General features: G+C 47.2%; 1 protein-coding gene across 1 annotated transcript in view; it reads left to right on the forward strand.

Annotated features, from left to right (window-relative positions):
- The window catches only part of ABCA4 (ATP binding cassette subfamily A member 4), a 152478-nt gene that overhangs the window by 133721 nt on the left and 1226 nt on the right, over window positions 1–17531 (forward strand). The window contains exons 39-49 of the mRNA XM_068964606.1: window positions 1891–2014; window positions 2580–2709; window positions 5885–6005; window positions 6430–6492; window positions 7845–7951; window positions 9890–10031; window positions 11603–11737; window positions 12639–12742; window positions 12830–12922; window positions 14885–15134; window positions 16417–16503. Of these exons, the coding sequence (XP_068820707.1) occupies window positions 1891–2014; window positions 2580–2709; window positions 5885–6005; window positions 6430–6492; window positions 7845–7951; window positions 9890–10031; window positions 11603–11737; window positions 12639–12742; window positions 12830–12922; window positions 14885–15134; window positions 16417–16503 (1356 nt within the window). The remainder of the gene's footprint in view (window positions 1–1890; window positions 2015–2579; window positions 2710–5884; window positions 6006–6429; window positions 6493–7844; window positions 7952–9889; window positions 10032–11602; window positions 11738–12638; window positions 12743–12829; window positions 12923–14884; window positions 15135–16416; window positions 16504–17531) is intronic.

The raw sequence follows: 17531 nt of genomic DNA on the forward strand, positions 1-17531 counted from the left end.
CTCCTTTAGAATGGACTGGTTGGATCTCCTTGCAGTCCAAGGGACTCTCAAGAGTCTTCTCCAACACCACGGTTCAAAAGCATCAATTCTTCGGCACTCAGCTTTCTTCACAGTCCAACTCTCACACCCATACATGACCACAGGAAAAACCATAGCCTAGACTAGATGGACCTTTGTTGGCAAAGTAATGTCTCTGCTTTTCAATGTGCTATCTAGGTTGGTCATAACTTTTCTTCCAAGGAGTAAGCATCTTTTAATTTCACAGCTGCAGTCACCATCTGTAGTGATTTTGGAGCCCCAAAAGATAAAGTCTGACACTGTTTCCACTGTTTCCCCATCTATTTCCCATGAAGTGATGGGACCAGATGCCATGATCTTCGTTTTCTGAATGTTGAGCCTTAAACTCAAAACATCCCACTCCTGCCGGCTGCACTCATTTAGCCAACAATTACTGAGTGTGTACCCCTCCCCTGCATAAAAAAAAGCTGATTGCTTCCCCCTAAATTGTGGAATAGATGGATGCTGCAGAAATTCCCAGAATCCCACAGGAGGCTCCTCAGGTCACAGAGACATCCACTAGGAGAGCACCGTGTGATGAACGTGCCAATATAAACCACTGTGGCCCCAGGAACTCCCTTCCGGTGAGGAAATGACCTGCACACCAAATTAGGAACTGAGATAAATGGAGGTTCATAACCTTCCATGAGACAGCGTGTGACAGAACATCAAAGGAGCAAGACTGATAAAGCACCACAGACCAGAGCGGGTCAGCAGGACCTTGATAGAGGAATTCAGTTCAAACCTGGCTTGGAATAAGTAGTATTTTATTAACCCACTTAATAAACAATGAAGTACCTACAATGAGCTAATCAGGTATCAGGTGTTTAGGAAGGACACCAAAATAATTTGGACCCAGTTCCTGCTCTCTGGGCACCAGTGACTAGTGCAGAAAATATGCAGGTTAAAAAAAAATTAATCATGGTGACATGGTAAGTTCTCTAAGAGAGGGTTCGATGTTTTTCCGTGGGAATCTGGAAAGGTTTAGGCTAGAAGAGAGTATTTGAGCTAGGTTTCTAAAGAAGGGCAGTTATCTGCCAGAGAGCAGGAGGGGAAAGAGCATTCTTTTCACTAATAGCAATGGTTAATAGAAGTTACAAGTGCAAGGGCCTAGAGAGAAGAACGTAGTGCCTTCCAGGAAGAGTGTAGAGGGACGGTGGGGAGGGGTAGATAGGCGGAGATGAGGTGATGTAAGCGAAAGTGAAGAGGCCAGAGAGGAAGGAGGTTGTACGGCAGGGATGGGCCAGAAAAGTAGGTCAGCCTCAGCCCCTTGGTGTCCCCTCTGCCTGACACTGGCACTTGAGGCTCATACAGCAAATACAGTCTACCACCTGAAAACAAGTCCCCCAGCATACCCCCGGCACCAGGGAGGATCTCCGGCCATCTTTTCTGCTGGCGACAGTTGCAGACAGCCACTGCTGTCCTATGGGAGCTGAGAGGCAGAGCTAGAAGATGCTCAGGGGCCCTCTCCACTTTGGTACAAGCTAGGCTGCGACACTGCCAGTGACAGAGCCTGAGCCCCAACACAGCCCGCAGCTATACCCAAGAAGGGAGAGTCCAGGCCACAGGCCCAGCACCTGCTGCATCTCCTGGTAACAAAAGCCTGGGGGGCTTCCTGTGGAATTTCAAAGTGAGTCTGCTGTGAAAGCTCCCCAAGCAGGCTGCTGGCTAGGGGCCCCTCCTGTGAGTATTCCCAAGCCTCCTATCTGCTTGACAGATCCCTCCAGCAGCCAGGCCCCTCTGGCTGCACACCATCCCCTGGCCCAACTCCACTCAGGAGGGGGCGGACAGGCTTGGCCCCATCACTGACTGTCCTGCTTTTCTATATTTCAGATGCTGCTCAGGATCAATGCCATGCTGAGGAAGCTGCTCATTATCTTCCCTCACTTCTGCCTGGGCCGGGGTCTCATTGACCTGGCACTGAGCCAGGCAGTGACAGACGTCTATGCCCGGTTTGGTGGGTAGCAGTCATGTGGCCCTGGATCCTCCAAGACTGGGAGGGCTCCAGTGGGAGTTTCTATGACCAACCTGCAGCCTGGACTGGGTCCGGGGGCACCTGGTTGGTCTGGGATTTTTTCCTGATACTAGAAGGAATCAGGGTGCTTCTGTGTCCATGGCTGAGGGGCATAGGAGGGATCAGGGACAGTTCCTACTCTGACTTGAGCCAATATGAGACTCGGGTGATGGCTCAGACGGTAAAGAATCTACCTGCATTGCAGGATACTTGGTTCAATCCCTGGGTTGGGAAGATCCCCTGGAAAAGGTCATGGCAACCACTCCAGTATTCTTGCCTGGAGAATCTCCATGGACAGCGGAGCCTGGCAGGCTGCATGCAGTCCATGGGGTCGAAAAGAGTCAGACACAACTGAGAAACTAAACACAACACAGAGACTCGGGTTTGTCACTGACTTAATCCCTTGCATAAGGCGTGGTCTAGCTGAGCCTAGTGTTTTAACTAGGTCTTGGGATGGCTGGGCAGCAGGACTTCATTCCCGTCCTTTTCTGGTGGTCTGCATCCCCAGGTGAGGAGCACTCTTCAAACCCATTCCAGTGGGACCTGATTGGGAAGAACCTGGCTGCCATGGCAACAGAAGGTGTGGTGTACTTCCTCTTGACGCTCCTTATCCAATACCAGTTCTTCTTCAGCCGACGGTATGCTCCGCCACTACCTTGCAGGTACCAAGCCCAGCTCCTCACATCTGTCAGTCAGGGGACTTGATTTCACATCCGTGCAGTCATCTCTTTCCTCATGAGCCCCACTCCGTAAAGATTGTTATGCTCTCAAAGCCTGGCTTGTTCTGAATAATGCAAGGAGAGACACATTAAAAGAGTCACATTAGAATCTGTGAAAATTTTAAAGTGTTTAGAATATAACACGATTAATTTCAATCACTAGTATTTAATCCCATTCTTTTAATAAACATAATCATATTAAATTGGATCATAGCATCACAAATGATAATGATTCATTGATATCCAAAGTACTAGGAAATCAATATATGCATTCATGAGGAAATAGACAAATCAGGTCCCTTTGCTAATTAGAGATTTGAGAGTGGGGACAGGGCAGAGGGGGGAGAGAATAATGCGGGGGGTGATATTTGAGGTGAAGGCGGCCAGGTGCAGTGTGGCGGGGGTGGAGCAGTGGTCATGCCCCCCTGGTTGGGGAGCAAGAGGGTTGTCTGCCAACCCTGACCCAGCCCAGCCATGCCTTTCTTCCCATTCTCTTGCTCAAGGCCCTGCCTCATTCTGAAGTGGGTGCTCAGGTTTCCAGAAGGCAGCCCCCTCTGCAACCCAAGTTGATATTTTACTGGCTTCGGCTCAGAGGGCTGAACTGCAAGTCACTGGGCACTCAGAAAAAGCTTTCCTGGACAGTGTTTGTCCCTTACCCTCTCACCCTCTCACCCTCTCAGGCCAAATGTGGGCACATATAAATAAAGACTCAGAGAACTTGTCTTTAGCTTTTAATCCTCAGGGAATTGAGTTATTGGAAGGAGATTGAATAAGATAATGAATGTCAACACACTTAGAATAAAAATACATGGCCAGAAAGTGGTTCTAGCAGGAGGATTTGTCCATGGGACCCTCAGTCCTTGCAGGCCCCCCTCTGCAGCTTTGGTTACCTCTTTTTTTGGGGGGGCAGGGGTGCCTCTTTAAGAGGCCTTGGGTGGGAGAGAAGCAAGGGTTATTTACTGAAACAGACACTTTAGCTTCAAACTCTGATGTCAACACATCAAGTGTATCCTTCTGTATTAGACCAGGAAGAGGACCAGAGAAGTGTTCAGAATCTCTGGCTTCAAGAAGACAACAGGGCCCATCCTGAGAAACAACCAGGAAAGGAGAGAAAGGAGAGGAGGGAAGAATGGGTGCTCTTGGTAGTGGGTGTGCACACATGTGGGGAGTTCAGGATGGCTGTGAAAGGAGAGGGTTGGGGTGGGGGGTGGGGGTGAGAGATGAGTGGAGAAGAAGGCAGAGTCAGGTCATGAAATGCCCCCTCACCTTGGTGAGGACTTAGAATTTAAGCCTGAGGACAGCAAAAAGTTGTTGGGGTGTTCTAATCAGGGAGATGACATGATTTGCAAGCATTAGAAACAGAGAGATCATACAGGAAGCTGCTTTGTTATCTAGGCAAGAGACAGGGGTAGCCTGGAAAGGAGCAAGGGTGTTAGGAGAGAGTAAAAGAAGTTGATGGAGGAAATAGTAAGAAGTCTGTTAGACAAAACTTTGTAATGAACTGGATATGGCCAGGAACGGAGGGAGGAGAGCATGTAGGTCAGGGTACTCAGGGTGTTCCGAGAAGGGGCTGTGTTGTTAAGGATGGTGAGGGTTCTGCTTGGCAGGGCAGGAGAACAATAACACTGAGCCACTGGAAATGCCTGCAGGGGCTGGGAGCTGGGAAAGCCTAACCCGGGCTGGGAGCTGAGGGTAGATGGGGAGATGCAGCTATGGTTGGTGGAGGAGTCAGTCCAAGAGATAAATGGGTAAGATCTCACACACCACCCGACATGGCCAAAAAAAAAAGGTGTGGGGAGAAAATTTAGGTATCTACTTAAAGCTTTTCAAAATTATGTTGAGTGTACGTATTCAAAAGGGTTTGAGTATTACTGAATTAATTACTGGAGAGTAATTGTGCTGCAGGAGAACCATCCAGTGCAGGGAGGCAGGGCTCTGAGCTGTAGGACCTGACCTGACAGAAGCGTCTGCCCCTCTGTGAACCTGTTTCCTCAAATGGACAATAAGGAGATTGGATATAATTCTGCTACTCTCTGTTTCTTGACTCACTAACTGGGTGGGCCAGGCCATTTGGAATGTAATTTCTCTACCAATGTTGTTGTTGTTCAGTAACTAATTCACGTCCAACTCTTTGTGACCCCATGGACTGCAGCATGCCAGGCTTCCCTATCCTTCACCATCTCCCAGAGCTTGCTCAAACTCATGTCCATTGAGTCAGTGATACCATCCAACCATCTCATTCTCTGTTGCCATCTTCTCCTCCTGCCCTCAACCTTTCCCAGCATCACTGGTCTTTTCCAGTGAGTCAGCTCTTCTCATTAGGTGGCCAAAGTATTGAAGCTTCAGCTTCAGGATCAGTCCTTCCCATGAATATTCAGGGTTGATTTCCTTTAGGATTGACTGATTTGATCTCATTGCTGTCCAAGGGACTCTCCCAATAATAACACCATTAACTGCAATAATAAAACTCTCTACAATTTTTTGAATAAAAAAAGAAAGATTAGTGGGAGGATGAGTGGGAAGAGTAGGTGGGGCCTGACTGCAGGTCCCTGGGATTTCAGCTGAGGAGTTAGGGTTTTAACCTGCAGCTGATGGAAAACTATAGTTTGGGACAGGAGGTAACCTGATGGACTAAAAGAAGTAGGAGGCTTGGTTGCTAGTCACTCTCATTTGTTGAGTGCTTACCATAGATGAAGGGTTCTATCATGATAGCAGCTACCAGGTTTTGAGTCTTGACTCTATGCCAGACCCTGTGCCAAGTTCGTCTTTACCACAATCCCATGAGGCAGATGTTCTTACCACCCGCTCCCTGTCTTATGGTTGAAGGAGCGAGGTTTGGAGAGGTTCGGCAGCATCCTCACCATCACACACAGGGAGGCCAGGACTGGAGACCAGGGCAGACTCTGGTCTCGAGCGCTTGCCTTCTCTGCCTAATGCCTGACATCTTTCCTGTGCAGAGTCCTTTTGAGAGTCAAGCGTTAGGGGTGGAAGGCTAGGCTGGGGTAGAGGCCAGTGAATGAGCAGAGGGTACGATGAAAGGACAGCGCTAAGGACACTGTGCACCAGCCCTCTCTGTCCTCTTGTCTTCCCCTAGGACTACTGAGCCTGCAAAGGAGCCCATCATAGATGAAGATGATGATGTGGCTGAAGAAAGACAGAGAATTATTAGTGGAGGAAATAAAACTGATATCTTACGGCTAAATGAACTCACCAAGGTAAGGGAATAGATACAGAAATGTTAGTTTGGAGTTGCCAGTTGGACTCAGATGGCACGATGCTGTGATTTGCCTTCTGTAGAATAGGCAATATACTAATGCAAGCAGTTCCTTTTCCCAATTTTATGTGAGATTATCATCTTTGTTATAATTAGTCTTCCAAGAACTTTCAGGCACTTTCCCTAGCATTTATCTTGGGCACTGACACAGGGCCTCAGCAAGAGCCGCTGCAACTGAGCCCTGCTAATGAATCTTCCTGCTCTCCATTTCCGCACAGGGGCTCAGCTTCAACACTGTCAGTGCTCACAGCACCTCTATCGCATCCGTGTCGATGTGTAACCTTCGCCTAAGCCATCGTTTGCTCTCTTGCCCTCCCCCGTTTAACGCTCTGTTAGTCCTCCGTCCACTTCCTCTCATCTTGCAGGTTTATTCAGGCACCTCCAGCCCAGCAGTGGACAGGCTGTGTGTGGGAGTCCGCCCCGGAGAGGTGGGTACTCTATGAGCCACATGTGAAAGAACCTCAGGAAACCAGCTCCCATGCATGTCTCTGGTCTCCTCTGAAACAGAGCTGATCAATAGACATAAAACACAAGCCACGTAGGTCATTCTAATTGCCCAGTAGCCATAGGGGGAAAAGCAGGTGAAATTAGTCTTAATCATTAATCTTGTCCAATATATCTGAAGTAGTATCAGATATACTTACTTCAACATGTAAGTCATATAAAATGTCATTTATATTTTACATTCTTTTTTTGTTACTGTTCTAAATCTTCAAAATCTAGTGTGCATTTAAGCTTATAGTACACGTAGATGCATTTCAAGTGCTCAGCAGTCACTGTCAAGGAGGAAAATTCTGCTTCCTACTGCCCTCTTAGGTTCTGAAGCCAGGGCTCTAAAAATTGGACTGATAAAGGATGGAGTAATGAGAGAGAAGCAAAGAGAAAGTTTGCTGGCATGTGCACTGTACCTGGGCAGGAGCAATGACTACCCTGAAGGGGTGATTAGAACTTGGGCTCACGTGGCACCTTAGCAAAGGAACAGTACATTTTTAGGGAAGTCACAAGACAAAGGAGATGGACTTACAGGTTCTAGAAGGGTGGATTGCAGGCAAGTGTGTGGGTAAGCTGTTTGTGACCCCATGAACTGTAGCCTGTCAGGCTCCTCTGTCCATGGAATTCTCCAGAATACTGGAGTGGGTAGCCACTCCTACTTCAAGGGATCTTCCTGAGCCGGGATCAAACCCACATCTTCTGTGTCTCCTGCATTGCAGTCAGTTTCTTTACCATCTGAGCCTCCAGAGAAGCCCTGTATGTGAAAATAATGGCAGATAAGGCTAGTTATTAAAGCTTGTGATAAAGATTCCTCTAGTGTCGTCTCCTGGAGAAGGCAATGGCACCCCACTCCAGTACTCTTGCCTGGAAAATCCCATGGATGGAAGAGCCTGGTAGGCTGCGGTCCATGGGGTCGCTAAGAGTCGGACACGACTGAAGTGACTTAGCAGCAGCAGCAGCAGCAGTGTCGTCTCCAGGCTAGTAAGAGTCTAAAGTTGTCTCCAGTGATTACTTTTGTCCATCTTGATAGAGAGGAAAGGGGAACACCTTGTAAATTTATGTCTTGGTTTGAGGCAAATAAGGGGAGGGCAGACAGCTTGTCTTATGTCTGCTTCTTCCCATTTGCCTTCAGCTCACAATCACCCTCATGCCAAATGACACATTCTGCTCCCATATGCCATAAATGGCTAATCACCTTTATATGGCAGCCTGGGTCCCGCTTGCCCTGGGGCCTGACACTCTGACCTTGGGCTTCAGGGCGAGGCCAATTCTGTGTGTTCTCCCTCAGTGCTTTGGCCTCCTGGGAGTGAATGGAGCTGGCAAAACAACCACATTCAAGATGCTCACTGGGGACACGCCAGTGACCTCAGGCGATGCCACTGTCGCAGGCAAGAGGTGAGTGTTCTGTTATCCTGCCTCAGGGTGTCTCTCCCAGGTCCTGAGGCATGTCCTCGTCCCCACCCTGTATCTGAGGATGACTCCGAGAGCCTGAAAGATCTGTATGGAGGTACAGACCTCCCAGCAAACATGGTCTGAAAAGTCTAAGACTGTCTGGAGAACTGAATTGAATTGTGATTGTTAAAAGATTCCTCCCTTAGCATGAATTCTCAGGAAACTCTGGAAGCACCAAATCAGCGGTTTTTAGTCTTTTGTGGGTCATAAGCCTCTGACCCTTTAATCATGTGATGAACACATGTACCTATAAAAGTTGCTTCCCATTGCCTCTCTTCATATGTTCTTTACAGACAGTTTCAGGGGATTGCCTGAGCCCTGAAGCACAGTTATGACCCTAGGGCCCAGATTAAGAACGTCTGTGGTGAAGCACCCTTTCTCTGGGTTGAGTTTCTACGTGGGGCTTGTTCAGGAGTCCTCGGAAGCTTTCATCTGCATTGGCTATTTCTGAGCCAACACTTGGCTTTGCTGGCCAAGATTCTTTTATAAAGGGAGAACTGGCATGTGCCCTTGGATTCTGGGAGAGTGCCTGCTGCTCTCTGAAATAAGGAGCATGGAAACAGACTGGTCTTGGACAGGACAGGACAGAAAACATGAGCTGGCACTTGTCTGCTTCTTTACAAGCTGCTCCTTGAATAGCAGAACTCACACATATTGTGCCCAGAGAAACTCTCTGTCCTGGTTTATGAGTGAAGTTAGGCACTGCTGACATCAAACCAACTTCTGCCTGCCTGGGGTAAGCCATCATCAACGTGGCCCAATGCTCCCTGGGTGAGGAGAGTCCTAAGCATTCTTCACTGGCTCAGACAGGATGAATTTGGTTCCCCAGCCTTCCCAGCCTTGCTGTTGGGTCTAGAGCAAAGAGAATGGCAGAGGTGGAGCCAGGCCATGACTGGTTCCACCTCATCTTCAGATCTAGCTTGGCCTCCAACCAAGCAAATGACTTCATGATGGGAAACAAAAGGGGAGAGGGCAGGGAGTGGAGAGCAAGGGGATGGAATAAGATTTACCGTGAGACATCAAGATGAGACACAGGTAAACTCAAGACAGAAGCTAGAAACTATAGGTTTAGGACACAGGATTGGGGCTGTTAAGTGTAGTAATTCCTGTGGATTTGGTGAAGTGCCCTCCTTGCTTCCCTGAGCGACTTTAATTGGCCACACCTAAATGGTTTTGTCACAGTAGGGAAGTACATGGCCTCTCTCTATCCCATACCACTGCATCTATCCTTCATTCTTAGACCCTAAGCTATGAGAGAAGGAGCAAGAAAATCGGACCAGTCTGTGGTCGGTTTGTTTTTCATCAAGGCAATGTACTTTTTAGTGGAGGAGAATACATTGATTAGAGGGAGTTGACAGAACTCATTTCATCTCTTCATCTCTTCTGCAGTTCTCTTGCTCTGTGTGGTGATCTGATTGGTTCCTCTTTCACTGACAGTATCTCTGTCATTAAATACAAGTAGAAAATTCACTTCCATTGGGAAGCATGCATCTTCTCTAGCTACTTCCCAAATATTTGAAAGGGATCAAAAAAAGCATTGCTCCTTTTCTTAAGTTTGATCTTCCGTTTGTTTTTAAACTCACACATGAGGTGATCCAATCTAAAAGCACAGCTGTCTTTGGGTAACAGGTATTCAGTTTATCCTAGATAGGGAAATCTTAGGAGAATCCAACTGGATTCAAAGCTCAGCACTCCTGGAGTTTATCAGTTTCTAACCAAAGAGCCCCTACTTTGATTCCTAAATGTTGTTCACATTTTTAAAGCAAAAATGGGAAGAGGAGAGGGAGCTTTATTATCGTTTTGGCAGAAACTCCTCCAGTCCCAGATCTCTGGTTACCCATTTTGTGAAGGAAACCTACCAATTGTTTTTTCTTCTTGCAGTATTTTGACCAATATTTCTGATGTCCATCAAAGTATGGGCTACTGTCCTCAGTTTGATGCAATCGATGACCTGCTTACAGGGCGAGAACATCTTTACCTTTATGCCCGGCTTCGAGGTGTACCAGCAGAGGAAATTGAGAGGGTAAATTAACTTGGTTTATTGTGTCCACTTAATAGTTTGGTAAACCATGAACCTGCTTCACGAGAATGCATTTATTTAGATATGGGAAAACTAGAGCATGCTATCCATTAATTCATTCAACAAATGCTCAACTGAGTGTCTGCTGTGTGCCAAGTACTCTTCTGGAAAACAAGAGTATAGCAGTCAACAAACCAGATGAAAAAAAATTCCCACCCTCCTATCTAACAACATGATATATGCATTTACCCTTTGATCCAGCCATCCCGCTGCTGGGCATTTACCCTGAAGACACACATCCCACAGTACAAAAATACATATTCAAAAATGCATATTCCCTACACTTTAGTCATAAAATATTGGAAATAGCTAACTGTTCAGGCATATAGGAAACTGATTGAATAATTTATGCCATAAATACATGCAACAAGGTCTTATGCAGCTATTTTAAAAAGCCCAGGATTTCCCTGGTGGTCCAGCCATTAAGACTCTGTGCTTCCACTGCCAGGGGCATGGGTTTGATCCCTTGTTGGGGAACTAAAATCCCACATGCCGTGCCTGGTGTGGCCAAAAAGAAAAATCAAAACCAAAAAAATAGCTCTGTGAATGATACCTACTTTTTTTCAAGGAAATACTGTTAAATGAAGAAAGCAAAATGTAAAAGAGAACATGTAGAATGCTACTTTTTCATGTAAGAAAGTAGGACAAATAAGAAAGCATAAATACGTCTGCTTACCTTCACAAATAGAGGTACAGGAAGGATAAACGGGAAATCAATGAGCGTGGTGATCAGCAAGAGGGAAATGGGGTGAAGGGGAAATGGGAGGGAGTAACACTTCTGTCAGGACATGTTTTTGTATCATTTAAACTTTTGCAATCAGGCTAACATTCTACATATTCAAAAAATAAAACTAACTCAGTAAGAATGAGAAAGAGGTAAAAGTGAAAACAAAAAGAAATCCTAACACTGAAAGCAAACTAAAACCAACTAATCCAATTTTATTTCAAATGAATGTAATAATCATATGGAAGGGGAGGAGAAGAACTAATACAAATAGCTGATGACACAGTATTCGATTGTTATCCTCAGTCCTGGGCAAGCAGAGTGGAGAGAAAGAACTACAGACAGACCGTGAGCTCCTCCTAGTCAATTTGCTTTTCACAGAGGCATGGGAAAAGCACTCCTGAAACAATTTTACATGTTTATAGGACTAAGTAAACGAATAAGTGGGTTTATGTCATTTGGAGCCAGAGTTCTTCCTCTTCCACTCCTAACCATCGTCCAGGACACTGGGTAAGAAGCGTTGTCCTGCTCTGGAAAGGCTGAAGACTATTTCTCAGGGAGTTTTATCCAGTGGATGTGAAGCAGACCAAACCGTACGGGGATCTAAGGATCTGAGACTGGAAAAGAGATGCCTGGCCCTTGAAGGCCATGAGCCGCTCCATAAGTCGTCATGTTTTGGCCTCACTGGGTCTGTCATCCTGGAGGAGTGAGATCTAGGAGCGCAGACGTTGAATTGCTGGGGTGTTTGCTTGTTTGTTTTTCCCAAATGGGATTTCTTTCTCCTCCCTAGGTAACAAACTGGAGTATTCAGAGCCTGGGCCTGTCTCTCTATGCAGACTGCCTGGCCGGCACCTACAGTGGAGGAAATAAGCGGAAACTCTCCACAGCCATTGCGCTCATAGGCTGCCCACCATTGGTGCTGCTGGTGAGGACCCTGGAGGCCACCCGAGGGCTCATGAGAGCCGAGGGCCACATCTGTGTGTTTGAGCCAGCGGATTTAGGAACTGTGTTTGTCTGGGTTGTTCCTATACTGCTCATGTTGAGTGAATCAGTCCAATGTTTGGTTCACAGCTCTTGGGGGAAATCAGAGTCAAAACACATTATTACTTTGAGTTCCTGGGAAGCCTCTAGTGGGGCTTCAGGCTCACAGCAGGGAAATTCAGCCCTTCTGCAGAATGTCAGTGACTGGTCAAAACTTACCTCTGCCTGAGGAGGCCTGTGAAGGTGAAAGTTGCTCCGTCATGTCCAACTCTTTCTATGGACTGTAGCCTGCCAGGCTGTTCTGTCCATGGGATTCTCCAGGCAAGAATACTGGAGTGGGTTGGCTCTTTGAGGTCCTGATTGGACAGGAGCGCTGGCCTGGAGCAAAGGCTCATGTGGTTCTCGCCACAGCTAGACCAGGCCCAAAGCCCTGTTCGCAGGCAGTCTGGGGTTCTTGAGGGCATGGGTCACAGGACTTGAAAGGACCCTGAAAAGTCACCTGAGCTTTCTTCCTGCCTCCTTGCAAGCACATGTAGAGAATTTTATTTTCTTTTTAAAAAATAGTTCTATCATTGCTTTAATGAATTTTGACTCATTCATGGGCTAAAACAGATCCAGAGGCGTGCTGATGTTTCTTCACGCTCCTGATTCACCCCCTGCCTTCCGTGCCCTGTGCTGCCTTCCCCGGCTCTTGCCCACGGGGGAGCTACTTTGTGCACTGTCTGCCAGAGAGCAACATCGCTCAGAGAGAGGAAGGTGCAGCCAAGGAGTGTGCAGGAACCGGGGGAGGCTGGCTCCCAGCCTGGCCCTCTGCCCTCTGCCCTCTGCCCTCTGCCTCCCCACAGGATGAGCCCACCACAGGCATGGACCCCCAGGCACGCCGCATGCTGTGGAACACTATCATGGGCATCATCAGAGAAGGGAGAGCCGTGGTCCTCACTTCCCACAGGCAAGAGATTCCCAGGGGCTGAGGTGGGGCAGGCGGGTGATGGAGTCCAGTCCTCTCAGCCCTCACCTGCTCTCTCCCTGCCCCCAGCATGGAAGAGTGCGAGGCCCTGTGTACCCGGCTGGCCATCATGGTGAAGGGCGCCTTTCAGTGTCTGGGCACCATCCAGCACCTCAAGTCCAAGTAAGGATATGGTGGGGTGTTGCCTTTGTTACCTTCGGGGGAGAAGTGGGGAGTCAACAAGGCCCTATGCTCTTTTCTGGCATGTGGGAGAGTCTTGCTGCTCCCCCATGCCATGGGCAGAGGTATCTGAGCCTGATTCTGCAGCAGCAGGTAGAGAAAACCGGTGTGCTGAATGCAGCTCTTCTTTACTGGGCTAACGGCCTGTGGCTGAAGGCTTGCTGAGGCTCCAGATGGGGATTCTGAAAGGGGCAAATTGGGATGAGAGCCCAGCTGGGATGAGAGAGGGTCATTACCACTGCCTGGTTATCACACCACTCATCCCAACAATCCAGAACCCGTGACCTATTTAATGAGTCCACAACCAACATAGGAGCAATCCAGAGACCAAACAGCCTGAACAGTCAGTTTCTTTCTGGCATGTCATATGCTTTTTTTTCCTCTTTCTTTTTTATTTTTTAAATTATGAAAGTATTACAACACATTTACAGGAGACTTGGAAAATACAGAATCATATGCTTTTGAGTTTGGGAAATGACCATGTATTATATGACAAACCAGCAATGCCAGTAATCATTAGTAGGATTATCCTGTCCTTATAAATTGTAAACTGCTGTAAATAACGTGTTATTAATAACAGTTTGTGTGCCAAAGTGGACAAACACTTAAAATAAGCTTTGGATAATAACGCCATACTCCCTTGCCTTCTGATATGTTTTATAAACTAGGGAGGGTGGACTTTACATTATTCCTTATTTATCAAACGCATTTTGAGAGCCCAGAATAGAAAAAGTCACCGTGCCAGTCGGTGAGAGGAAGAACACGTAACCCACTGCATCTGTGCCAAGACACTTCATCTCGATGTTCCAGGAGAGTGTCTTGCACAGCACACATCAGGCTTCAAGCGCATCATATGCAACAGCAATTGAGATGAAGCTCTAATAGGTTAGCTGCATCTGGGCACTAGACCAATAATGTCTTGAGTAACAACAGCTTGGACGCTATACAGGGACTTCAGCATGTGAGGTCACCAGACCCATGTCAGCAGCTTCCAGTGTCCACCTGCTGGAGAACAGATGCTCCCTACCCCCTTTCCCTCTCAGTCCTCAGTTTCCTGTAGGAGAGCAGGTGAGCGGGAACATTCCTGTGTGAAGGATGGTCACTTTTCTGGGGGTGAAAGGTAAAGGCATTTTATTGCAAAAGGAAACAACCCTGGATCCTGGATGGAGCACTGAAATAAGTATACCATGAGGTAAGTGTGAAGGGATGCCATCTGGCCGTGCACTCACTCTCTAGTGGACCGTTGATCTACATGCGAGTGACCTGGTGAGTGAAGGAGGGAGGCCTCCATGGCCCTGGGCCTGGCAGCTCCATTTGTTCTGGAAGGTTCCCCAGGGAAGCACTGCCTTCCCAAGCCTTTTCGCCCACCAGGCCAGTGTCTTAAAGGCCCAGGCAGTCTTTCCATCTCTGAGAAAGCCCTGGGCAGCCTGTGATCTCTGCACAGGGCTCAGACAACCTTCGACTTCAGCACATACATTAAAGGGAATGCAGCAGGGAACACCTGTGTCTCCAGAAGGTGGACACAGGAAGGTGTGACATAGACCTGGAGGCCCACTTCACCACATGAGGCATTAAGACCTCTAAACACTAGTGTCAAACCACCTCTCCAGGAACCATCATGGCCCTTTCGGTCCTAGTTTTAAACACGCACACAAGATCTATTCTGGTTTAGTTGCTAAGTTGTGTCTGACTCTTTTGCGACCCCATGGAGCCCACCAGACTCCCCTGTCCATGAGATTTTCCAGGCAAGAATGCTGGAGTGGGTAGCCACTTCCTTCTCTTCTCAAGATCTATAGAATGGGCCTTTAATCCCCAATATTTGTGATAAGTCTAGTCCTCATTTCAGGATTTCCTTAGATCCAGCTGCTAACAGGCCTGTTCCACACCCCCATGTGCATCCCCCAGGTTTGGAGACGGCTACATTGTCACGATGAAAATCAAATCCCCAAAGGACGACTTGCTTCCTGACCTGGGCCCCGTGGAGCAGTTCTTCCAGGGCAACTTCCCAGGCAGCGTCCAGAGAGAGAGGCACCACAACATGCTGCAGTTCCAGGTCTCCTCCTCCTCCCTGGCCAGGATCTTCCGGCTGCTCGTCTCGCACAAGGACAGCCTGCTCATCGAGGAGTACTCGGTCACGCAGACCACCCTGGACCAGGCAAGGCTGGGGGGTGCCCGGCTGGGCAAAGCCTGGGCTGCGCTGCCCCGCTCGGCTGGAATCTACACGAGGGCAAGGGAGGACGTGCCCAAGTGCCAAGTCCCTCTGTCCATTAGGGCAAACTTGGAAAATCAGAAATGGTTTTCTAAGAGTATTTCAGTCATCGACAGACTTCACCGACTTTTTTACAGCATTCTTCCTCACAACACTACGATGTTTTTCCTCCTTCCCAGTTTGTGGGGATGGCCCTTTTTTCCTTTCAAATCATCTCTACTGATGCTTAATTTAAATACAATAGAATGCACCTATTTAAAGTGTACAATTCAGTGAGTTTTGGTAAATGTATGTGCCATGTGTCAGGTTTTTTTAACGTGGTCATTTTTTATTGTGGGAAAATATGTGTATAAAATATATGTAATTATCATTTTTAAGTGGCGTTGCACTTCAGCGGCATTAAGTATATTCACATTGTTGTACAACCATCACCACCATCCGTCTCCAGAAATTTTTCATCTTTCCAAACTGAACTCTGTACTCATCAAGCGGTAACTCCCCAGGAACCGCTCCCCCGGCCACTGGTTTACATTCTGTTGACTGCTCCACATACCTCGAAGACATGGAATCACACAGTATTTGTCCTTTTGGTCCAGCTCATTTCAGTTAACGTAATGCCCTCAGGGTAAATCCATGTGGGAGCCCGTGTCAGAATATCCTCCCTTTTTAAGGTTGAATAATATTCAGTTGTGTGTATATACCATGTTTTGTTTATCCATTCATCCATAGGGACATTTGTTTCTGGGTTTCATTGGTTTGTATTTGTTCTTTTGAAAATAAATATCCTTAAAGACTACTCAGCGTAGCAGTAGAAACAGGCAAGTCTCTGCTTACTCTCTGAGGAGCTGGCTCCCAGCACCTTCTTGCCAGCACAAGTAGATGGAGGCAGGGACAAGAGGTGGTCACACTGCACATTGAATTGAGAATAGAAAACTGGAGCAATCAGTTCCCGTCTTCCTGGTGTTGATTTTTTAGGTATTCCTGGAGAGGTTTAGGAGGCTACCACTAGCTGAGGCTCTGCCTCATTTACCCATAATCCTCTTGCGGGCACTCCTTTGGCTTAGCTCACAAGTCTAAGAAGAAACCCTGTGCCCTGGGCAGGACACAGGCTGCTCCAACAGGGCTGTACATTAACCGTGGGAAACAACAAAGTGATGGGTGGGAGGGTGGGTGGAGGGTGCCCTTTTCTGCAGCTATCTACCTACTCTGGCCCTTCTCTTGCCTCCAGGTATTTGTGAACTTTGCTAAACAGCAGAATGAAACTTACGACCTCCCTTTGCACCCTCGAGCTGCAGGAGCCAGCCTACAGGCCAAGGTACCTCTGCCACCCCTTCCCTGTCCACTGCTTGGGGCAGATCCTTGGCTCAGGGACCCAACTGACACACTGGGCCTACAGGGGCCCCAGACATGCCTCCTGCAGAGAGTCCCACCCATAGCAGCCCTCACCTCCTCCCTTCCATGCCTCACTTGTCTGGGCCAAAGATAGCTGTGTACCCTCATTTTATAATCAGGAAACTTTCGGATGGTATCGGAGAACATTTTTGAAATGAACTTTCTCATATATTTTTGCTTATAGCAAAAAAAAAAAATTGGATTTTGGAAATAAGCAGGGAAGATAGGAGAGAATATTAAAATATTTCAGTTGTTGGGATACTTGACATATACATCTGGTCTTATGTTTGAATTTCAAAGTAAGGAAGTTAACTGGCACTCATTTCACTGGTGTTCTCATTTGGCTAGAGTAAAGATTATTCTCTGTTTTATGAAGAGGGCTCTTTGCTCTTTATAGAAATTTCAAAATGATGAAGGAAGTAACAATAAAAGGTATGTATCCTGGCCTGTCATAACTCTTGGGATATGTGCCTCCACATTCCTGCCCTGACACAGCACGTAAGGAACACATTCATCCCAGTTCCCCAGAAAGAGAACAAAAGAGAGCTGGAGAAAGTCCTGGAGGAGGCGACCTAAGCCTGGGGTGTTAAAGGATCAAATTAATTCAGCCATCCTCTCCTGACTTACCTGGAGAGTAGATCAAATAAAATCAAAGTATTTTTTTCAATAAGCCTAATTTCCCATAAAGTTCTCATTCCTCCTAGTTTCCTGATTGTGAGAAAAGCCGGGTGCAGGTAATGATTGAAACACTCCTTTCCAAGGTACTATTTGTGATGCATTTTCCCCATTTCTCTTGACCAGCAGAGACGTAATGACTACTTGGCAAGGCTGACTTTGCCCAGAAATACCTAAGTAAAGGCATCTGTCCAGAGAAAATTAGTTTTGCTGAGATTTTCCAGCCATTCTTTCTCATTTATAAATCTTATATTTGCTGTTTACACCAGCAGAAAA

The sequence above is a fragment of the Capricornis sumatraensis genome, chromosome 2 (assembly GCF_032405125.1).
Source record: "Capricornis sumatraensis isolate serow.1 chromosome 2, serow.2, whole genome shotgun sequence".
NCBI lineage: Eukaryota > Metazoa > Chordata > Mammalia > Artiodactyla > Bovidae > Capricornis > Capricornis sumatraensis.